The sequence below is a fragment of the Rhinoderma darwinii genome, chromosome 13, assembly GCF_050947455.1.
Source record: "Rhinoderma darwinii isolate aRhiDar2 chromosome 13, aRhiDar2.hap1, whole genome shotgun sequence".
NCBI classification, from domain to species: domain Eukaryota; kingdom Metazoa; phylum Chordata; class Amphibia; order Anura; family Rhinodermatidae; genus Rhinoderma; species Rhinoderma darwinii.
The window spans coordinates 59,565,133-59,589,776 of record NC_134699.1 but is presented as its reverse complement, the minus strand read 5'-3'; the positions used below and the strand labels follow the sequence as shown (position 1 = coordinate 59,589,776).

The 24,644-nt window shown below is 43.3% G+C and overlaps 1 protein-coding gene across 7 annotated transcripts in view; it reads right to left on the bottom strand.

The window, feature by feature from the left end:
• Window positions 1-2,071: 2,071 nt before the first annotated feature.
• PGS1 (phosphatidylglycerophosphate synthase 1) overlaps window positions 2,072-24,644 on the bottom strand; it is a 67,621-nt gene continuing 45,048 nt past the window's right edge. For 6 of the 7 annotated variants that reach the window (XM_075845704.1, XM_075845706.1, XM_075845710.1 and 3 more), the window contains 6 exons: window positions 24,347-24,536; window positions 23,047-23,225; window positions 21,449-21,943; window positions 18,213-18,361; window positions 6,340-6,466; window positions 2,072-3,824 (listed from right to left, as the gene is read on the bottom strand). In XM_075845704.1, the coding sequence (XP_075701819.1) occupies window positions 6,347-6,466; window positions 18,213-18,361; window positions 21,449-21,943; window positions 23,047-23,225; window positions 24,347-24,536 (1,133 nt within the window). In that variant the 3' untranslated portion in view covers window positions 2,072-3,824; window positions 6,340-6,346. The remainder of the gene's footprint in view (window positions 3,825-6,339; window positions 6,467-18,212; window positions 18,362-21,448; window positions 21,944-23,046; window positions 23,226-24,346; window positions 24,537-24,644) is intronic. The other variant, XM_075845705.1, reaches the window with a different exon arrangement.

Below are 24,644 nucleotides of genomic sequence, written 5' to 3'. Positions count from 1 at the left end.
CCATATTACCACCCAACATTATAGAGACAAACGTAACCAAGGAAGGGAGGACTCAAAAGGGTTAAAGTTACCTGGAATTGTATCTGTCCCTGTATCTGCTGCACAGTTATCAAGTCAATTTCAAGAGGTCTGCGGAGTAGGCATCATCTTATTGGATGAGCAACACAACTGAGTGAAGATAAACATTTCGTGAGATTAGGCATAATTAAAGGGACACTCCAGACAACGGATACATTGTTGGTATGGGCGGGGCATGACAAAAGGGATTCAAATAACACCAGAGAGAATCCCTGTGTCATGCACCGCCCCGTCAGGCCCAGTCCTAGGCATAAGAGTATTTTTCCTGCTAGGCAATTATGACCTAAATCAAAATCACGATTGATTGAACATGTAACCTCGATTATGATTAATGAATGATTATTTAGGCCACGTCCATTTTTGCATGCCACGCCATTGAATTAATATTTATCCCGAGCCTGCTGTATACTACTGTATATAATATACCCCCTGACACTGCCCCCACACATCAATGCCCTATAGCTGCCCTCCACAGTATAATGCCCCTATAGCTGCCCTCCACACAGTATAAAGCCCCCCATATAGTGTCTCCCATAACTGCCATCCAGTATAATGCCCCCACGATGTATAATGCCCCCACAGAGCCCCAAGAACGCCTGATAAATGTAGTAATATATTAGGCGCGATGACGTCACTGACTCGCGCCCGGGGATATATAGTGAATGTTAGAGCAGTGGGACATAAGGTCTCTGCTCTACCATTGGATGCAACTCAATCTGCGTCCTGAAGATGCAGATAGTTTAAACCGGGAATAATAGTTGATAAAACCGAAATTCTTAAGAGGACGTCGATTAATTGTGATCAATTTGTGTTTTTTGTTTTTTTTCAATTAATTGCCCAGCCCTATATAGGACTCACATTCATGAACCTGCCCCTACAAGCCATAAACTGTATAATCCACATGTAGCTCCGCCAGAAGCCCCTGCCTGTCACAGTCCTGGCTTTCTTACCCTCAGCTTATCTGTATCTCTTACTAGAATGGTAATTAGGGCACATACAAGGCACACTAATAGGGCAGAGCTGATCAGGGGGCCAATAGATAATAAGCGCCTCTATTAAACCCACGAAGACACTCATAAGTGCCTAGAAGGTTTGCATTTCCACTATGTAGACAACGTGTAGAGGACATTATATAGGCCTTGCTCGAGAGAGGGAAAAATCAGAGACGGGGATTGCAGTTTGCACATAGTGCCAATGTGTGAAACATCCCATAGTGCTGTGCATAATGCTCTGAGCCAACCAGATGTCTCCCCTCCCCCTCCTCATAGCATGCGGTTCACTAGAACTTCCTTCTCTCTAGTTACTATTTACAGTTTTACTCTAGATGGATTTTTGGTGTCTGAGGAGGTTTCTGAATATATGCAGGGAAGGGGGGGGGCGGACTAGTCTGCTATAGGGTGAGGAAGAGTTCACTGTCCGCTAATTTATTTTTTTACTCACACTCTTATGTACTACTGACTCGTGCAGAACAATTATAATGATAGGTCTGCTTTAAAAAGTATGTATTTTAAATATATACTCATGGACTATATATTTATACAGAATGCACGCTAACCAAGGATACGGACACTATCGGCCCATGAATGCACCAGTTGGTCAACAGTGGGTTAAAGCATTGAATCAAATTTATGAGGGGGGGGGGGGAATTCGGGCAGACACCAAATTCTAAGAATTGCATTGATTTTCTGTTGCATCTACTATCAGCCTGTCGCTTCCTGTTTGCCCTCATTATCATGACATATCCTGACTCGTGTCACATGTAGATGCGTTGGCACAGTGATTGGTAAACGGGTCGGTGCTGTATTGATGACTGAAGAATGTGTACATAGTCGATGTAAGGATCCCACATACAAAGTTGTATCCAAGGTGATACTTACATAAGAGGAGTCTGCAATCTCCAGGGTTTCTGGGTGGAAGTTATTCACACCAAGATTAATGCCAACTTCATGGCAGTCTGCCAGTCAATGACGTGAATAACTTCAAAACACAAAACTCTTGCGTTACGGTTTTATTTCCATTCATGAACAATACTTTGATTTATATACAAGTCCTGTTAAATAGCTGGAAGACACTTTAATAAGATACCTCAAGAGCCGGCCAGGAGGCAGAAGAAGCCGCATAGAAACTATGGAAAACTTGAGCAAAAAATGTCCTCACTAGAAGGCATCTCGGTGGATCCTTCGGAGATTGCGAAGACGTCCATATCCAGAGCAAGGTCATCAGTGCAAACCGTCCACTTATACCTGTGACCTGTGACCTGGAAACAAGGCGTCAAGCGTCCCATTCCAGTAAGAAGAAAATACCATTTACTGCACCTGATAATAAAGAGAAGACATAAACAGCAATTACCTCATAAACATACCATTATAGGAATCCTGGGAGCAGCACGCTACAAGCCACAGGGCTATCAATGTCTGTATTTCATTTACAGTAATTCCACACACCACTAAGACTTTATTCACACTGTGCTTGAGGCTACCATCGGAGGTATATATAAATCGGAGTATTTCCGGACATATACGGTACCCCCGACAGATGGCTCTGATGTATGCCACTGCATAGGCCTGGGGCGGACATACCGTAAGTGCAACCTGAGCAGCTGCCCAGTGGCGCAGAACATAGGGGGCTCACGGTCACCCTAAAAGCTGCTTCCTACTGTGTATTATATTACATGTGAGGGACTGAGCTAATGAATTTTGTAGCTCATCATTACTAGTGGAGAGACATAGGGGGATTCTCTATGAAAGGGGGTCTCTACGATGAACTAAGGGTCCATATACTGATCTTGCATGGGGACCCTCTGCTATCTGTGTCAGTCCATACGTTGCCCGTAGGGTCTCATTATACTGCGCTTACGTTTTTCTTTGTTTTTTTTATACTGGACGCCTCTGTATTGAATAGTGGAGTTGACATCATTAATCCTTATACAGTTAAAAAAAAAATAATTAAAATGAGACGTTCGGCAGTGTGAATACAGCCTTATGTATACATTTTCTATTACATAAAAAAATGTAAGCAATAACAAAAAAAAAGTTTTAATCCTACTCACGGCAGAATCCCTCCGTGAGCCAAATACATCAGCAGCACGAATCTCGATTGTTACAATGTATCAGCGTAGATAAAATTTATCACTGATTAGATCACATTGGATTCTCTACATTGGATACAATTGTAATAAACGCTCAGCTGTGAAATGTATGAGGTTTTCAGCCTCTGGACGTAAACAGGAATGATTCCATTCACTGACAGCCAGCAGAGCTCATGAAACCAGTGAGGAACTGAAACAAAGTCTATTAGAAAGAAACAGAACTTATACAATCCCTTTATTTACATACATCCAGAAATGGTGAAGGACTATGTTTATTATCACTGAGATTGCCCAAACTTAAAGGGTAACTAAGAACTAGGTCCGAGAAACGGAGACCCCCACCGATCACTAAAACAAAGCTGCAGAAGCGCTCGGGTGAGCGCTGTGCCGCTTCGCTTCTGATCGGCTTTCCTCGGGAAGCCAAGCGAGCGGTGTACGGACTCCATAGAAAGTCTTGAGTCCGTACTCTACTCGCTACGCTTTCCAAGGAAAACCATTCTGGTGTTTCCAACTCTGTGGAAGCTGCATTGGTGGCCCTATAGACTAGCAGCCAGATTTCCCACAATGCCTGGATAGTATTTTTAGCAGAGAACGATTCGCAGACATATATTAACTTTAAATGCTGCTCCAGGTCATCCTCTTTGGCACTCACCATCCCCTGTAATTACAAGACGGAAAGAATGAATGTCATACGGTAATAGAAGAACATGCTGTAACTAATGCTACCCTGGATCTAAACACTGGCGGCCCACCCAGGCTCAAAACAGTTGTTTTCCTGTAATGCACATTGAGGGAAACCCGCTGTATATTTAATCTACAGCTGGGGGGTGATGCAGAACGATGTGAAACGCGGCCTGTGAGAGCCCCGCAGTAAGGAAAAGTGAAGCGACCAACGTGGAATTTGCATAAATTCACTCATGCGAAACTGTGAGGGTGTTTCTAGAATCCACCCCTTCAGTGCAATCGCAAATGTCTTACTTCATGTGAATTTATGCAGCAGAGCCGATTACATTAAAAAGAAGTGTGACCGAAGTGCTTGAGTTTCTGATGAATAAAAAAAATAAAAAAATCTTACTTCTGTTAAGAGGGAAGACAAAGAAATCTACTGAAGATTAATGAAATACCCGACCGCTGCTGGTCTCCATTGCAAAAGTCAAATGAGTCATGCCACCCAAAAAAGCAAGGACACCAGACCTTGCCATGTGTTTCAGTCCTTCCTGTTCTGGGTAGTGGATTGTGAAATGATTCTCTGTGACGGGGGTTACGAGTGTAGTAATATAGTCCTGCTGTCCAGGTGACCACATCAACACAAACACCATCACCACTTCCACAAAAACATCTGCAGTACGCAGGCACGTCAACTACATGCAGATAAGGCTCTGTTCACATCTGCGTTGGTGGCTACAGTATAGGCCCGTCGCAGTGGCACACGGACAGTCGAAGATACGGATGTAGCCATCTTTATCTTGACTGATAACTCGCTGCAGCGTGATCTAACGCAACAAAAGTCATTGAAAAAGCCAAACTGAAGGATCCAGCCACCGTGTATTGAATGCGTTAAAAGCCAAGATAAAGATGGCTACATCTGTACGTCAAATTTATTAAGAGGCGCATCTTACTCCAGCTTGTTTGTATTAAAACTGAAGTAGTCTTAACAACCTCCACCCCTCTCAATGTCCTCCATCTTTTTCAGACAGTTACATCAGGGATATCCAGAAACCTGTAAGGCTCTGTTCACATCTATATTCTCAGTCATAGAAGCAGAACAATGAAAACCCAGAGCTGCCGGATCAGTCGCATGACGGAGACCAACGGCGCCTGACGGAACCCTTTGAAATCGAATGGGTTTTTGTCATGGTGTCTGTTTTTGCCAGACAAAATAGCACAAATTCAATATAGTAAATTATAGTGAACGTGTCGGGCGGTGGATGGTTCCACCCATTCCAATAAGTCACGACCACTTATTATAAAAGTGGTGGAAACAGCTCAAAACTTTTGAGCGGTTTGTGACTTTCCTAGGCCAGAAAACCGGCGTAGAAAAGTTGTCCACGTCCTACAGTTGCATCATGGCCGCGTAGACTATGACAGGGACACCGCTTCATGACAGGGGAACTCCTGTTCTGTGGATTAGGACCTCCGAATAAAAAAAAAGATGTTAAAAAAAGTGACATCTTAAAAGGAACACTGCAGGCAAAACGGATATAGTATATTACGCATAGTGAAGGTTCATAAAGGGGGCGGAGCATGACACAGGGTTCTCTTTCTTTAGTGTTCTTTGAATCCCTATGTCATGTAGCGCCCCCTCATGCCCTGAACTAGAGATAACAAGAGCTCCTCCAGCTTCAGAAGGGTTTTCTGTAAATAAATCTGAATCATAGTATAATAAAAAGTTCCATAACTTTCTAATATACGTTGTGCTTTAATCCATCAACATTTACAAGATGTCTGCTTGCTGTCAGTAAATGGAAACATTCTTGTTAACATCGAGGCTACAAATCAGAACAGACCGAACACTTCCCATAGCTAAGGGCTAGCTACAATTAAAGCCGTTTGTTTTGTTACAATGTATCAGTCTGTAGTAAAGATTGCTTAGCCCCCCTGTACACGGCCGTGCCCATAATCACAGCCGGTGATTACAATCACAGCCGGTGATTACAGGCACAGTCGGCCGCAGGCAGTCACCCGCATTTGCGGGCCGTGCTCCCATTATAAAGTATGGGAACACGGTCTGTAAAATAAAAAAATCTGTCATTTTTTGCGGGTCATTTCTATAAAACATACGGGAAGGTGACCTTGGGCAATACAAATGAATGGGTCCATACTTTGATCCGCAATTACGGTCCATAATTGAGGATTAAAATTATGGCCGTGTGCATGGGGCCTTGGCTCACGGAGGCTTGTATAAACTGGATACAGTAGTTACAAAACCTCAGCTGTAAGTTTGTAAAGACTCAGCTTCTGGATGCAAAGACAGATGTTTCCATTCACTGACTGCAAGTAGAGATATTGAAAAAAGTGCGTAATATTATACAAAATATATTAAAAGGACCAACTGCTGAAATAAACGGTCTGCCAAATGCAAAGATCCGAACTCAAAAAGGTCAGACTAATCCAATTAAAATGAATCACAAAAATAAAATGTCAAAAAATGATTCTCAGTCGACCTCACTCACCAGAACTTCAGAAAAAATTCTTTATCAGAGGAGTCACTAGTTTTACCCAAAGCTTTACATATCGGCTCGAATGCTGGAAGGTAGCAGGGGTCACTTCAGTCGATCGCTCATACAAATGCTGCTGCTCCTGTAGAAGCAAATACAAACATACATCACGTCAGCAAATGGTCCTTAATTTTGGATAACCGAAAAACCAACGGTTGATCCTACCAGCGCAGCTGTCTGTTCAAACAGGTTTTTGCTGCGGTTTTTGCCGTGGTTTCCGCGGCAAAAAACTCAGTGTCAACAGGGCCTTAGTGGCACTTGCTGCAAATTGCATGACCGAGTCAAACGGTATCGTTACAATGCCCTCCCCCTCCCCCACATCACTTAAATCGATGTCTCGGGCGGCGCACGCCTTCTTTGACAAGTCCCGCTGATCCGGTTGTGTGTTGTTTTTTTTAACTGGTATTGTGTTGACCGTTCGCATGGTCTACTGCTTATGTTTAGTGTATCATATAGAATAGGTTTATAAAGACTTAAACTTGTATTCTTAAAAAAGTTCTAATATTGTTTCAGTGCATAAATAGCGAGTTTTTAACGTCACGTATCACGATTTACCGCAAATTACGTACTACACCTTTCTAAAAATACTCCTTAAAAATGCTGGGACTAGTACTTTTACTCTTAGAAACTTTCTAGTGTGACCTCTGGTTGCAGCCCCACATGACGTCGGAGATCAGATTTCTGTATTCTTTAACCCCTTAAGGACCAGAACAATTTTATTTATTTTTTAAGGTTTTATTTTGCATCTTAAAATTACCAACAAAAACATAAAGTCCCACAGTCAACAGCTGAAAAAAAACCATCAGTTCAAGCAGCGTATGGCTGAACTCATATACAAATGGCAAATAAATAATATTTTTATCAGTACTTTGTGAAAGCTGTGGACGTATATATAATGCACAACCAACCCAGGATTCAGGAGAACGCGTACATATATAGGTATGTACCTCTCTTCCCGGGCCCCCCAAAGAGGATTGAGAAGTCCTCAGGGTTAAGTAACCCTGCTACGTCATCGTCTTGTGTGGTAGACGGGAAAACGTAACCATCGGACCATAGCTGCTCAAATATTTGTATACAGAATTTTATAATAAGTGACACATGTATTAACTAGCTTAAAAGGTGTTGTCCGGGCACAGGGCAGTTTATCAGACTGATGACCTAACGACAGGATAGGTCATCTGTATATGATCAGTGGGGGTCCGACACCCGGAACCTGCACTGATCAGCTGTTTTGGCTGCCTAGAGGCACCGGATGTTATGCTGTGGTCGGTAGCAGATCACTCCATACACTGTATAGCAGCCGTGCAGCAGAACTGCAACTGTGCTCTTATTTACTTGAATGGGAGCAGAGTTGCAGTACTTCAGCATGACCACTATACAGCGGGACCGGAGACATCTGCTTCAAGCGCGGACATCCGGTACCCGGTTCAGGTGTCAGATCCCCACGGATCATATACGGATGACCTATCCTGTGGATAGGTCATCCGTTTGAAAAACCGTCCTGTGCCTGGACAACCCCTTTAAGCCATTAAACCAGGATAGGGGTATCCATAGACTTCCAAGCCATTATTTTAACTTTACGATCACAATACAAGAGGAAGCGAAAAAAAAAAAAAGTGTTTTATAGGTAATAGAGTACCCTCTACCCTGGAGAGACAAAACCCTGGGGAAGTCAAAGTGAGTCAGGTTCAGGAACAAAAGAATAGAGGACCAAAAGGGCGCTACTCTATCACAGGACCACACAGCATGCAGGAAGGTGCCGTGCACATTTTGATAACGGAAATATACATCACCGTTATTAGAGGGGTCCTCCAGGCATTTTATATTAACGGCCTTTCCTTAGGATAGGTCATCAATATCAGATCGGTGGGGGTCTGATTCCAGGCAACCCCACCGATCAGCTGAATTAAGGAGCCGCAGGGTTTGTCGCCATGGCCTCTTCAGTGTTCACCAGGCACAGCGCCGTACCCTTCCGTAGTGGCCGTGCCTGGGATTGCAGCTCAGTCCCATTCACTTGAATGGGACCGGAACTGCAATTCCAGGCACGGCCGCTACCGAACTGTATTGTGCTGTGCTTGTAAACTGTGAAAAGCTGATGGGTGGGGGTGCTGGGCGTTGTACCCCCACATATCAGATATTGATGACCTATCCTAAGGATAGACCATCAATATAAAATGCCCTGACAACTCCTTTAATTCCAAATGTTTTTAACTCTATGTAAGAATTTTCACTGGATCCCTGGTGTCCTTAGCGCTTATTACTGAGGGCAGAAAATAGACTGCCACATCCTACCAATCCTCAGCCGTAAGCTCAGGGATATCGACTGTCCATTTACACTGCGCTTTCAGAGTATATAATGATGTAAGGGGTGTCGTTAAATCTGAGGTGCAGTGTAAATCCTCCAAACTAGAGCTAACTAGGGATACTTGTAGAGATCCAAACTCTGAGCGCATTGCATGCCAGAGTTGTAAATATCGGAAAACACCGGGATCAGGAATATTGTTAGATTCCTGGAGTTTCTAAAAATGGGAAGCCTTACGGGTTGGAAAAGATATGCTTGAGGTAGTTTATACCATGAGATGCCCAGCAGTGCATATATAGGTGTGAAAAGTGCGGATTAAGCCATATAGGGGGTCCTAGGTGAAAGAGAAGGATCCACCTTTCAGTTTAGCTCAAGCTATTCTCCGGGCGGTTGAAATACAGGGGAATCTTGGGGGGGTTTATAGCAAAACAATATATTTGCAAGGTCTTTATAGGATCCACATAACGCTCCATATGAAGCAGTTGTCAGCTGCCTGTGACGGCTGTCACGTGGGGCATGGATTGCTGACACTTCCCTCTCCTAGTGGCCAGCGCTGTTGTGTGCTTGGCGCTGCTGAACACAGGGGGAGAGAGAGCAGAGCTTCAATATGCGCTTGGTGGTGCTGATCACCAGGAAAGAGAGTGTCGCTACATTGTGTTTGACGCTGCTGAACACTTGGCCAGCACACAATGCCGCACCAAAGGAGTCTTCCCAGTAGGTAGAGACACTACAGCTTCCACCACTTCCGAAGCAGACAATGCGGCCTCCAATATGGTGAACTGAACATCAGTCAGGTGCCAAGGTACGCAAGAAAATTCCAATTCTTATCCCCCATTGCAAATACCGCTGCCTCCCTAAAAACAAGCTTCTTTTTTAGTTTAGTCTTTGAGGCGCACCCTTTGAAATTGAAACCAGCGTAGTCTATTCTGATCAGATGGGTCATCTACATAAACACGCTCAGCACCCACAACTTTTGTTGTCGCAAAGACCTAATCCCGAGGGTTACCGTGCCCCTAATGGTGGCTTTGTCTGTGTCCCACCTAATTAAAATGAACAGCATGTGTAGAATTAAGTTCCCAGTAGACTTTGTGGGCAGACTTAGCCTTTTCGTCTACTAGTGGGACCTGTAACCATCTTGGATGTAAATGTCACAGTCTGGATTGGAGAAGTGGGCCTATTAGAAGGGTAATCAGGATGGCAGAGCGGTCAGATATGCCACGAGGACTAGAACTCATTTCTCAAATTGCAGCAAGTAGGTCCTGTCAGGCCAAAGCCAAGTCTATACGAGAGAGGGTTTTGTGGTAGGTAGAACAGCAGGAAAACACCTTGTCGGAGGATTATTATATATAAATACAGTCACACCGTAGGTTCATGAATTGTCAGAGGGTACATCCCCTTCAGCAGAGCACATATATAAAGTCCAGGGATAGTATAGGTATCAGGAGAATAATTTCCAGAGTTGAGAGAGATCACAGTCCCAGGTTATGTATATAGAGGTACTGGCCCTTTAAATTCGAACCGACCGACTGCTGATTGTGCAAGACGGACAATTGAGATATTAAAGATGAAAGTAGTATGCAGCCCCTTAGTCAGCAGGCAGAGTATTACACAGTTCTAGGACCCTCTTCCCTTGAAGCAAAGTAATGACCTCCAATGGTTTATAGGCAGGAAACTTACAGATTCACCCCACCAGGAGATTGTAGACGTGTCTCTTCTGACCCTGCAAGGAGCCGAGTTTTAGGCCACTAAGATTTCCGGCAGGGAAGGCTGAATGGAGTACCGGCAGCCGCTGTAAGGCTGCAGGGTACAATGGTGGCCGCTCCAAGTGAGGGGGGGGCAATCTGGGAACACACCACCTTGGAGGGGTTGAACACCACAATATAAACTCCTCTGTCAAGAGAGGTGGGTAAGTGCCTTTAGGATATGAAGTAGGGCAACTAGTAAGGATCGGGCCTCATATTTAATAAAGTTTATGTATAGCAAAAACGATGTTTTTTACAGTGCTTTTACATTATTTTGTTTATTCATTTAACTTTTTTTTTTTTTTTTAAGCCTATAGAGAAGATTTTAATTTTTTTTAATATAATGTTCCGGTATATATCCAGCTCAGACTCCCCACAATGTTTCAAGCGGCTCTGTCAAGAGCTGGAAAAACGAATATTATGGGGGTACTGTGCACCGCTAAGCATGCGATTCACCTTTATTCATGAATTCCTACATTACAAGCGAGTTCTGCATTGCACTCTACCTGCGTACTGGAATGTGAACGATACATTGCTGCAAGGCCGTGTTGAAACTGCACACGGACAAAACAAATGTCTAAAACTCTGGGAGAAACAATGTAACGACGCAACGCAATGATTATACATGGCGCTTACTTTAACACCTCAAGGGCCCTTTACATTGTGCTCCGTAATCATGTTAATGGCTGCAAATTGAAACAGGAACTGTGATTTTCCCCTAAAGGGCCGATGAAAGTGTTGAGACTTGACAAGACCAAAAGACGTAGGGTCATGGCTTCCCTATTTTCACCAATTTCAGAACTGATGGGATTACACTGATAACATGCCAATGCCAGTAAACTCACAATAAAGGGCGTGTAATGAGGAAGTTTACCCACATGCATCAGGGACATCGACCTCATGAAAAGCACATCCCACAACTGTAGCGTATTGAAGGATTTCCTGATTTACAGTAAACCTCAGTAATGGGACGTAAAGGGAAAAGAAACATCAATGCTGGTCACGTGGACTCAAATAACGGGCCGACGTGTCGCTGGGCTTTTATGCAAATAAAATAAATCTTTTGCGTCATTGTCCTTGCTGTAACACATGGGAGGAAATGGATACTCATCCGACAGCTCCTTTTACAATAACTGACAAAGCATTTCTTTATATAAAGAAGCCGGTTACACACATGAAGTGTACACACACCATTTCACAATTTGACCCCTATACAGGAAAAACTAATTATTTCAAAGAAGTAATAGAAGAGGGAAAATAAGCGAAGACTCTGAAAAGTGAAGCTGGGAAAAGAAGCAGCCACTTAAAAGGGTTGTCCGGATTGGTGAAAGGTGCCCCCCCCCCCCCACAACTAGATGTTTACTGGGGTCCCCCTCAATCTGCGCTCTGCGCCAAGAAAAACCAGACAGCTAGTCTCTATTCTCCCTGCAGAAACACTGCATAGAAACGTGGCTTTACACAGCATCCGGGGAAATCAGTGGGTCGTCAATGGAATAACGGTAGCCTTACACTTTTGATAGCATGTGTTCTCAAAGGCGAGAGGGTAATGAGCTGCTGTTTGACCCCTCTGGCAGTGGCCTTTCCCACCAACATCTGCTATAGCAGAAGAGTGAGGAGACCCCACGAACAAGAAAGTCGGACAGTGCCGCTGACTTCATCTAATGTGTATGGACATCAACTTTTTAAACAACTTCTGCTGATCTGATAGTAATCCTGATATAGATCAACTTTGTAATTTTATTTTCAGTTAAAATGTAGTTTTATCCAAGCAGAGTCTGTGTGAAGTTACTGCCACTAGGTGTCTCCCTTCGTGTCATCCCTGTTGTCAAGAAAAATCTGGACCTAGCTACAGAGCAGAATTAATGGTTTGCAGAAGGTGGAGATGTGTCCCTTTAATGCCTGCATATACAAGTCTAAGGAGAGGGGAGGGGGAGCACAGAGAGAGTGAGTCAGACACAGACTGACTGCATATGGAGAGGAGAAAGCAGGAGCAAAGTGAGAGACACACACATGCTGCCTATACAAGTTTATGGATTCAAAAGGGGAAACAGGAGAAGTGAGTCTGCACAAAGTGAAAGACACACAGCTGCCTATACAAGTCTATATACAGGCGAGGGGGATGTAGGAGTAGAGCAAGTCAGCAACAGACATGCTGCCAATACAAGTCTATGGAGAGGTGAGGTGCTAGCAGGAGGAGGGTGCAAGAGCCGTCAGAGACACAGACACGCTGCCTATACAAGTCTATGGAGAAGGGAGGAGAAGGACGTGAGAGCAAAGAAAAAAGTGAGAAAGACACAGACTGTAGGTAAAATATCTATGTCATCCAAGTGCTGGATTCTCATCTACACTGCTCAGTACTGCTGTATAATGTCCTCCATGCTGCTGCATCTTGTATATATGTGATAGATTGAGACGAGAGAAGGCTTCTTCTCTTTTATGTGTGCTGTGTATAGAAGACATCTATCCACTAGCTCAGAGACACCTGAGATTTAGAGATAGAACCTGCAGAGGGGAAAACTGCTAAATGATGCCAAATACAAGTCATATAATGGCCAGAAATAGTGTTATTCCTCATGGCACACATATGACAAGTCACCTGAAAAGTTACGTACGATTTAAGCCAGGTCTTACAGACCAAGAGCTGCTCTTTGTACAGCTCTCCACTCTGGCTAAAATGGGGACGCAAGGGTTTGAGATCCCCCTCTATTGCAAACATATTTCCTAATAAGGAGTAAAAAAAAAGGGTTTGACTAAAGCAGATCATTCCTTTAATAGTAGGTTTCTCGTTTAAAGTAACTAAAGCCAAATCCTAGTATAAAGAAAAGTACTTCAACATTTTCAAGATCTCTGTATACCATCAGTGAATTGTAAAACCTAGTTTATATCCAGAGGTTGAAACCCTATGCAGACATAATATTTCGCACAGCCTAAAGTTTATTACATTTATGTCCAGTCAATGGCATTCCTCTGTGAGCTAAACAGCCTGGACTAGTTTATACATTTAAAGTGTACCTATAAGTTTGACAACCTTCTAACCTGTCATTGTGACGTGTCAGAAGCTTGGATTGGCGGGGGTCCGAGCAGCTGAAGTGATCGTGTGAGCGCTCAGCCGCTTCGTGTCTGTTCGGCTTTTTCCGGAAAGCCGATGTATCGGAGTACTATGTCACTATGACATGTCAGAGGTTTATCAAACATTTAGCTACACTTTAAGGCTCTGTTAACACTGCAGTTCAGATTGGAACAGCATGCAGCACTATTTTTACAGTTAAAACGACAGACAGCATGACAGAACCCGACAGACCCGTCAATGGGGTCCACAGGGCAATGTTGGTATCCATTGCAGCACAGATCTGGCAACACAGACATTGCATTAAACAGATCAGGAAAGATTTGTGATGGTGGATGTTTTTACGCTCACAGGGGATTGCTTAGACGAGATACAATTTTAGTAAACTCTGCGCTTTGAGAAGATTGAGGATTGTATAGGTTGTCAGCCTTCAAATATAAACATAGTTACAAAGGTCGAAAAAAGACACCAGTCCATCAAGTTCAACCTTTCGCGTTCCATTATATGTCATTCATTGCTAGATTACTTAGAACCCCCAATGCTATTAGTCATTAGATGAACATCTCGCCCTTTTTTAAAGGGAAGGTGTGACGAAAAAAAAATTTTTTTATGTTATTGCTTTTACTATGTTATTCAAATAAATTTTATTTATTTGTGTTTTACTTTTCTTTTACTTCTCTATGGGGGTTGCCACTTTTTTTTTCATCTCTGTATGTGTCGATTAACGACACAAAGAGATGGAATACGGCACATACATCCCCATAGAGAATGCCAACGGGAGCCGTTCCATTCACTATAGTGTACGCCGTCTGTGTGGGAACGGCGCATGCGCCGCTCCCACACAGTCCAAAAGGAAGGTCTTCGGCAGAGTGACATTCAGCGCGATTTTCATCTGGACCGGAAGCCGCGGCTGGACAGTAAGATCATTACTTCCGGTCGCGGCTTCCGTCCATATATTCAGAAGCAAGGACTAGGAGCGGAGGCAGCGGCGGCAGGAGCAGGTAAGTTATGTTTGTGTATGTGATGTGTGTATTATGTTCGTGTATGTTAGTGTTATACTGTCTGCTTAGAACTGTATCTAATCCTCCTACACTGTGCATTCGCTCAAAAAATGGCGGCACACAGTGTAGGAGGTTTGAACATTCAACCCCTTCCTTTCTCCTGCCACTAGCCAGGATAAAGGAGGGGGGATTGTTTGAGCACACTAGAGCAAGTGTGTCTTCTCCAATTTTGCAGCATAAAGCAATCAGGTTGCTTTACCACATGCCAATGCTGCAATTTGGGGAATTACTCCCTCTAGTGACCAGCACAGGGAAATGTTATAAATTAGAATCTAATTTATAATATTTCCTGACTTGTGAAAAAATTAAAAAAACATAGAACAATGTGTAATCATTTATATACTGTTTAACTTAAAAACAAAAAAAAACATTCTAGCGACACATTCCATTTAAATGCTGACAATGAATCTGCCATTACTACCTATTGAGGTAGGGAATTCCATAGTTTGACTGCTCTAACTGTAAAGAACCCTTTCCTTTATGGACGTATGAAACGTCTTTGCACCACACGTAATTAATGTCCCTTGTCCTTTGTAAAGTCCTGGGAAAGAACAGATCATGTGCTAGTTCTTTGTATTAACCACACACATACTTATACATGTTAATAAGATCACCTCTAAGGCGTCTTTTTTCAAAGCTGAACAAGCCCAATTTGTTCTCGCCTTTCATTGTAAGCGATATCTCCCATAACATTTAATAATCTAGTTGCTTGTTATTGAACCCTCTCCAGTTCTCCTATGTCCTTTTTACAGTGTGGACAAAACTGAAGTCCATATTCAAGATGTGGCCTTACAAGAGCTTTATGGAGTGGTAATATTACATTTATAGAGCAGTGATATTACATTAGAATCACAGGTTTATAGCTCTCTTTTTATTCACACTAAAATCCTATTTGCTTTTGCAGCTGCAGCCTGACATTGGGCTCTGCTGCTTAGCTTATTTGTTACCAGAATACCCAGGTCCTTCTCTTGTTCTGTTACGGTTACCTCTGGCTGGTCCCGATAGGCTTCCTGTCAAGGTGGCAGAAATTCACTGTGTCGTTCCCGATGCACACTGTCGGCGACAAGGTGTGCATCGGGAACTGGGAGATCAGCTGTCCCCGACAGCGGACACTCCAGTGTTGCCGATCAGCGGCTCATCGCCGCTGATTTCATCAATTAACCCGATAAATGTGGTGCTCGATTGCGATCGCCACATTTAGGGGGTTTGTAGCACATCAGCAGCCCCTATGCAATTGTGGGGGCTGCTGATGCTTGTGATGGCACCCGGAGGCCAGGCAACGGCCTCCGGGTCTGCCGTGTATGGAAGCCTATGAGGACCAGCCTCTGGCTGGTCCTCGTAGACTTACTGTCAGAGTTACTGTGACGTCAGACTGACAGTTGGAATACGTTACACTACCTAGGTAGTGTAAAGTATTCTAGCAGCGATCAGAGCTGCAAGTAAAAAAAAAAAAAAGTGTAAAAAGTAAAAAAAAGTTTATAAAAATGTTTTATAAAAAGTGTAAAAATAAAAGGTTTTGTTTTCCTAGAATAAGTCATTATAGGAAAAAAAATGAAAATTTTTAAAAAAGTACACATATTTGGTATCACCGTGTTCGTAACGACCCAAACTATGAAACTATAATTTTAATCTTTCCGCACGGTGAACGCCGCAAATAAAAAACTATGTCAGCATAGCTATTTTTTGGTCACCACACCTCCCAAGATATAGAATAAAAAGTGATCAAAAAGTCGCATTTACCAATAAAAACTACAACCCGTCCCACACAAAAAACAAGACCTATCCACAGCTTTTTTGACGAAAAAATAAAAAAGTTACGGCTCAGAATATGGTCTCAGAAAATCAATTATTTTATAGAAACTTAATTTTATTGTGAAAACGCTGCAAAACTTTAAAAAAAAACCTATACACATATGGTATCGCTGTAATCGCACCGACCCGCAGAATAAAGTAAAAGTAATTTATTGCGCACAGTGAACGCTGTAAGAAATAAAGAATTTAAAGCGCCAAAATCGCTGTTTCTTGGTCACCTTAGCTCTAAAAAGATCCTGTGGGGTCAAAATGCTCACTATACCCCTAGAAAAATTCCTTGAGGGGTTTAGTTTCCAAAATAGGGTCACTAGGGGGGGTTTCCACTGTTCTGGTCCATCCGGGGCGTTGCAAACCCGACATGGCACTAAAAACCAATCCAGCAAAATCTGCGCTCCAAAATCCAAAGCGCGCTCCTTCCCTCCTGAGCCCTGAAGTGGGTCCAAACATGAGTTTATGACCACAAATTGGGTATTGCCGTAATCGGGAGAAATTGCAAATGTTGAGGTGCTTTTTCTCCTTTATTCCTTGTAAAAATGAAAAAATTCTATGTTTCCACAGAAAAAAAAGTGATTTTCATCTTCACAGACTAATTCCACTAAATTCGGCAAAAAAAACTGTGGGGTCAAAATGATGACTATACCCCTAGAAAAATGCCTTGAGGGTGTAGTTTCCAAAATGGGGTCACTTTTGGGGAGATTCCACTGTTTTGGCACCACAAGAGCCCTTCAAACCTGACATGGTGCCTAAAATATATTCCTAAAAAAAGGAGGCCCCAAAATCCACTAGGTGCTCCTTTGCTTCAGAGGCCGGTGTTTCAGTCCATTAGGACACTAGGGCCACATGTGGGATATTTCTAAAAACTGCAGAATCTGGGCAATAAATATTGAGTTGCGTTTCTCTGGTAAAACCTTCTGTGTTCCAGAATCTTTTTTATTACAAATGAATTTCGGCAAAAAATATGAAATTTGTAAATTTCCCCTCTACTTTGCCTTAATTCCTGTGAAACGCCTAACGGGTTAAAATACTTTCTGAATGTAGTTTTGAATACTTTGAGGGGTGCAGTTTTCAAAATGGGGGGGATTTATGGGGACTTTCTAATAGATAAGGCCCTCAAAGCCACTTCAGAAGTGAACTGGTCCCTGAAAAAATAAGCTTTTGAAACTTTCTTGAAAATGTGAGAAATTGCTGCTAAAGTTCTAAGCCTTGTAACGTCCTAGAAAAATAAAAGGACGTGAAAAAAAAACAATGCAAACATAAAGTAGACAATCGGGGGATGTTAACTAGTGACTATTTTGTGTGGTATTACTATCTGTTTTACAAGCAAATACATTTAAATTCCGAAAAACTCTATTTTTTGCACATTTTCGTTAAAATTTGACGTTTTTCACAAATAAATATTGAATTTATCGACCACATATTTTCACTAACATAAAGTACAATATGTCACGAGAAAATCTCAGAATCGCTTTGATAGGTAAAAGCATTCCAGAGTTATTACCACATAAAGTGACATGTCAGATTTGAAAAAAATCATCTGTGTCCACAAGGCCAAAACAGGCTGCGTCCTAAAGGGGTTAACCGATGGTAGGCAGCTGACGTGGGGGTTACATCTAACATTACAAGGAATTAATTGCTGAGAGACCAGAGGAGAAGAAAAAAAAAACTTGGCAGACACAGAGGGGATTCTCTATGACAAACACTTGTCTTCTGTAATGACAACCAAACCACAGACGGCTCCTAAAATAGAGCAAGTCCCACAGTGTTCCATACAGGTCATAACATAACACATCACCCCCACAAGCCCTTGTCATCATCGCCCCCCACTCCCCAGAGATCATGGTCACCTGATGTAGCAGCCGCTGCAAGTCTTGGTTTTCGGTCACTAGGGCGATTTGTGTTTCCAAATCTCGGTGAACAGATCTGTACCCAAAGTTTGGAGAGCCAATAAGAGTGAGACATGGCATGTTTTTACCTGCAGGGTACAGCCACAGACCTGTAGGGGGCAGTAAATAAATATCGGATTATAGAGCAGGAAAAAAAACAAAAAAAAAAAAACGTTAAAAAAAGTTTCATTTAATATAGCAGTGCGCTATTCACAAACTATTAAACCTGCACCCATCAATATACAATGAATAATAAAAAGACCAGCGTCGCCCACAAAACATCTATGTCAACACACAGGCATTCACTTTGCTGTGGTTTCCTGGCAGTCTCTTAGTAAATCAGGATTTACGGTCAGTGGCTTGTCAGGTTCAGCCAGTTTCACAGCACAAGACACCTGAGCTGGATTTCTATAGAGAAGGAGAACGAGAGCTGTTTCTCATATTGTTCCTCCTTCAGCAAAGTCCCTAACACTTATTTAAGCAGAGCGGGTCCTGACTTGACCAGGCTACTCAGAGGTCTTGTGTTACCAAAACCTGTACAGACAGACCCTGGTATGAGCTTACATGAGGAGAGTGCCAGTACCTGCGGGTGACTAAAAATATTTGGCACAACTGTATCAGAGGGAAATGAATAGCTGCCAACAACAAGCACAAGAGTGACTACTTTTCATACTTTTTTTTATGATACATTGATGTATACCGGCGAGATGGAGGCCAAAAAGGACACACTTTTGGCCTCCTTCAAGCTAATGTTACCCTATGGATACGTTTAGTGTGTACGCCGGGGGCTTTCCTGACGTACACGGTTAGGCCTTATTTACATGAGTGTGTGCGTTTTGCGCACGCAAAAAACGTGCCGTTTTGCGTGCGCAAAAGGCACTTAGCTGCGTGTGTCATCAGTGTATGATGCGCGGCTGGGTGCTTTTCAAGCAGCCACCATCATTATGACACTCCGTTTGGATGTTTGTAAACAGAAAAGCACGTGGTGCTTTTCTGTTTACATTCAGAGTTTGACAGCTGTTGCGCGAATCACGCTGTTCGCACGGAAGTGCTTCCGTGCGCCATGCGTGGTTTTCATGCACCCATTGAGTTCAATGGGTGCGTGATGCGCGAAAACGGCGAAATATAGAACATGTCGTGAGTTTTACGCAGCGGACTCACGCTGCGCAAAACTCACGGACTGTCTGCACTGCCCCATAGACTTGTATAGGTCCGTGCGACTCGCGTGAAAAGCACGCGCGTCGCACGGACGTATATCTCGCTCGTGTAAACGAGGCCTTAGGTACATACGTTTATCAACTTGTTTCCTACGTTTCATTAATTGAACAAAAGACTCACCCTGTGACAGCACGGATAAAAAAAAAAACAACATTGCAAATGGTAGATTTTCCCTTTCTTAAAGGGTTTCTCCAGATGTTCGGCATATTGTGGTTTAGACAATGCAGTTGACAGCTGTGCTGACATTACAAGTCACGTTATGTCCCAGTCCTCGGATAGATGATCACTGCAGTACATGATGGGTGAGTAATATTTCTTACAGTGTGAATGGCGGTGCACAGTCATCTATAAACACCACAAAACCATCACAGAGTGACGGGACATGCGGGATCAAGTAATCTACAGCCCTCGGATGTCTACTTTGGATAATCATGTTTCTTTACATCTCCTGGAAGGATCTCCAAAAATTATGTTGACCAAATCTATTTCAGCGCTGCATATTTCATAATTTGTATAGATTAATTATTAGTGAACTTCTTTAAGGCTCCTTAGGATCCACATGCGCACTCGGCCGAACATGGGGGGCGTAGCCTAGCGGTGAATGTGAGTGGACGTGTGTGACCGGAGCTCCTGCTGTACCCATCCTGTAAGCCCTATATATCGCGCTGAATTCGGGGAAAACTTTCTCCCCAGTGCCTTACCTCGATTTGGAGGTGGTGGTGTCAGAGTGCCCGGCTGTGATGACTCGTTCTAAGAAACAGAAATCGCCGCCGGCGAGTCCAGGGTCCCGCTCCCAAGATGGCGCCGGCGGAAAAGGCAGGCGGTGTTTGAACTTCTCAAGCAACAGGAGGCACGGGTGATTGGATTACAGGAGACACATATGACTAGGGACTCGACCTCCATGATGCATAGGGCCTGGATAGGGCATAGCTTCCATTCTTACCACACTACTTATTCCAGGGGGTGAGTCTTCTCATACATAGGGCAGTACCATTTATTTGTCATTCTTCCTTCCAGGATGGGGAGGGGCGGTATGTTGGGGTGCATTGTTCTCTCCATCATTGGGAATGTGTGTTGGTGGTGCTGTATGTTCCTCCTCCCTTTTCAAGTGGGTGTATTAGGAAAGTAGTGGAAGAACGGTCTAGATTCCCGGAGGTGCCTTTACTTTTGATGGGGGATTTTAATGCTGTAATGAATACTGGTATGGATAAATTTGGTACGGTGGGGGGAGGGATAATAGCGTTTGGTCGTCTTATTGCGGAGATACACCCTAAAAGGGTTAGTATGAGATTAGAATAAAGGGCGGTTTGACACAGCCAGATTTCCTGACGAGCGCCAATTACTGATATAGCGCGTCAATCGTTGCTTGTTTAGCTCCATTTACATGAAGCAATGGTCGGAAAGTGTGGGGACGAACGATCGTTTACACATTCGTTCATCATTTTGCATCTCGTCGGCAGCTTATCTCCTGTAAAGGATGGGATCAGCCAAGGAACAAGCTCGTTCACCTGCTGATCATTGCCCTGTTTACATAGGGCAATGATCGGGAATGAGCGCTCGTTCGCTGATCATTTGTGCAGACAAGAGAGTTTTTAGGCCTTATTCACACAGTGCAGTTTTTGAAGCCACAAACAGGAGTGGATTCAAAAAAAGAGAAATAGAATCAAACACATATACTATCCCTTCCTTAATGATCCACTCCTGGTTGTGGCATGAGAAAACGCACCAAAAAACTACAATAATGCTGCAATGTGTGAATAAAGCTATAGACTATGAAATTGCGGTCCTGTTCAAGTACATAGACAAACATTTAGCAATTTCTGGGAGGTCATACAGAATTATATGATGGTAAAGGCTGGTTTCATAAGTCATGCAATTATTATGCTCTGAAAACAGCACGCAAAAATAAATACCCACACCACATAATCTTCACAAAAAGGGAAGTGGTGGAGAAAACCTCTTCCAGACTATAGACTTACCTTTGGCATGAAATGTCCAGTGGTCTCTGAAATACTCTCGGAGTTGGACCCTCAGCTGCTGCCCTTTTTTACAGACTTCATTATAAAACTGATGTTCTATGTGTACATAAGCCGCCGGGATAGTGCCTGCAATACCCTTAGCTCCAAAGAAGCCATTAACTTCTGGTGAGGCCAGGAGAATATTGTAGTCGGCCCTTGTGCCCAGCACCAAGTCCATATAACCTTGCGTCAGGTTAAAATACCCCGTGGTCAGGTGAAGCCGGTCTCCGCGTTCAGCTTCTGTCAGCAAAGTCTCTGTGACTAGCTCATCTATCTGTATTCCAAATGGCTTCATTTGTATCAGTGGATAAACCCAAGTGTCCGGGGGCTCCGTGCGGAGGGCCGGCTCCCTGCTCCGGAAGCTTGCGCTGTGAAGCTCACACTGCTGGTGTCTTGCTGCCTCGATCACTTTCATTACTCTTTTCCTGGCAGCTTCACAGTATTTTGCTTTGTCACCTGTAAAATACTTATTTTACCACCTGCTATTTATTACATGTCATACATAGCCAACCAACCCATCAGTATGTTTTTCAACAGTGAATTGCTGCCATATTTGGATTCAATCTCCAATACCTTGTGTTAACAGCCAATCATATTCCAACAATTATATGCAAGTGAATGTTCCAAAATAAAAGCTAGGATCTGATTGGTTGCCGTTTAACACCACAATCTCTTTTCTTTGACCAGTTAAAGAGGCTCTGTCACCAGATTTTGCAACCCCTATCTGCTATTGCAGCAGATCGGCGCTGCAATGTAGATTACAGTAACGTTTTAATTTTTTAAAAACGAGCATTTTTGGCCAAGTTATGACCATTTTTGTAGTTATGCAAATGAGGCTTGCAAAAGTCCAAGTGGGCGTGTATTATGTGCGTACATCGGGGCGTTTTTAATACTTTTACTAGCTGGGCGTTCTGACGAGAAGTATCATCCACTTCTCTTCAGAACGCCCAGCTTCTGCCTGATCACTGCTGTGACGTCACTCACAGGTCCTGCATCGTGTCAGACGAGCGAGGACACATCGGCACCAGAGGCTACAGTTGATTCTGCAGCAGCATCAAGGTTTGCAGGTAAGTAGCTACATTGACTTACCTGCTAACGCCGATGCTGCTGCAGAATCAACTGAAGCCTCTGGTGCCGATGTGTCCGACACGATGCAGGACCTGTGAGTGACGTCACAGCAGTGATCAGGCAGAAGCTGGGCGTTCTGAAGAGAAGTGGATGATACTTCTCGTCAGAACGCCCAGCTAGTAAAAGTATTAAAAACGCCCCGATGTACGCACATAATACACGCCCACTTGGACTTTTACTTTTAAACACACCCACTTGGACTTTTGCAAGCCTCATTTGCATAACTACAAAAATGGTCATAACTTGGCCAAAAATGCTCGTTTTTTTAAAATAAAAACGTTACTGTAATCTACATTGCAGCGCCTATCTGCTGCAATAGCAGATAGGGGTTGCAAAATCTGGTGACAGAGCCTCTTTAAAGGAATTGGATAAAATCCCTTCATCCCATATCGGAAGTGTCCCTCTGACCTTTCAAGCGTTTAGCTACTTGCCTTCATACGGGTGCTCCATTCCCTCTTCTATGTGAATTGTATCATCTGGATCAAGCTGAAGGGAAACGTCTCCAACAGCCTCCACCAACCCATTAAAGAAATCCGCCACCTCTGGACAACCCTGCAGTAGAATATAACGGTCCTGACGATTGGTAAAGTAGGAGTCACTCAGGTTCGCTCTAAAAATAATCATATAAATTATGAACAAAATACAGAAAATGAATGAGTCCAGCAGCAATCTATCCGACAATCTTAAAGGGATTTTCCCCAAAACAAACATTGACGTCACATTGATTGGATAAATAATAAATGTTTGATCAGTCGGGGACCCAAACGCCATGACCAAAACAAATCCTGAGTCGGTTGCCCCGTTCCTGGCAGAGAGGTGGGTGCCCATGTACAAACATCTTACAATATCCTGAAACAGTGCATGTTCACCAATCAGATTTGTAGTGGGAAATCTCCCTTAAAATCAGAATCCTTGATGAGCTAAATGTAAAAAAGAGGGAACAGATCGGGCATGCTGCAATTCAGAAGTCAACTTGCCCGAACTCCTTTAAGCGTCATTGCGTGTCTGGGATTTTTATTATATTCCAGTCACTACAATGGCACATCCAGCTGATGCGGTAAATTAGTACAGCGGCCAAAAAGCGAATGAAGTCGTTAAGAGCGAAGGATTGCTCATGCTCACCATATACATGAGATCAGCTATTTCAACCATTCGAGCCAGTTATCTAGCATTAGTCAGTCTTTAGCAGAAATGAAAATCTTATGAAATTGTGATCTGCCCGGTTTTATTTTTTTGGGCCGGCAACAAGCCATTATCGAATCATCGGGCTTTGTTCACATCTGCGTTCTGGATTTCTGTTGTTCTGCTCCGTCATAAGAGCAGAACAGTGAAAGAATGGAAGCGCTAAATCCGTTGTATGATGGACACCAATGCCCGACAGAACCCATTGTTTTTAATGGGTTCCACCGGGTTTCCTTCATGGTACCCATCGTTTTAACAGACAAAATAGAGCAGCATGCTGATCTATTTTGTCCTGTATTTCTCGCTGGATCTGCGACAGAAGCGGAGCCTCCGACGCATATTTAAACAGAGCCTTACATCCAATCCTACAGAATGCAAAAATATTTTTTGGGCTTGATACCCTGCTACATCAACCAACATTTATCTGTTATGTTGGTGATGAAATGCTAATCCGTCCTACCGTTTGACGCTTTTTAGCGAACGTGTATGGTGAGGTTAAGAGAGACACTTTGCAAGCCATTCTTGTATTAGAACGTTTGGTGGACTTACCCACTAAGGATAACATTGTCATCAAACAGATAGATCTTCATGTGCTGGAGACCAATTGTCTCGTTGAATCTCTCTGGTGTAAGCAGACGCAGGAGTCCTCGCAGGTTTGGAGTGTGAAAGAGGGACACGCGTACTCGGTCTGGGTATCTACGAAGCAAGGAGAGCAACATGGTGCGAGAATTCTTCTTTCCTGTGACAGAAGAGAAGTAAAACGTGAAAAACAACCAAGGCAAAAATTATTCCAATACCCTGTGAGGCACTATCCTCTAGTGTGACGGGAATCTCTTCGTGATGACCA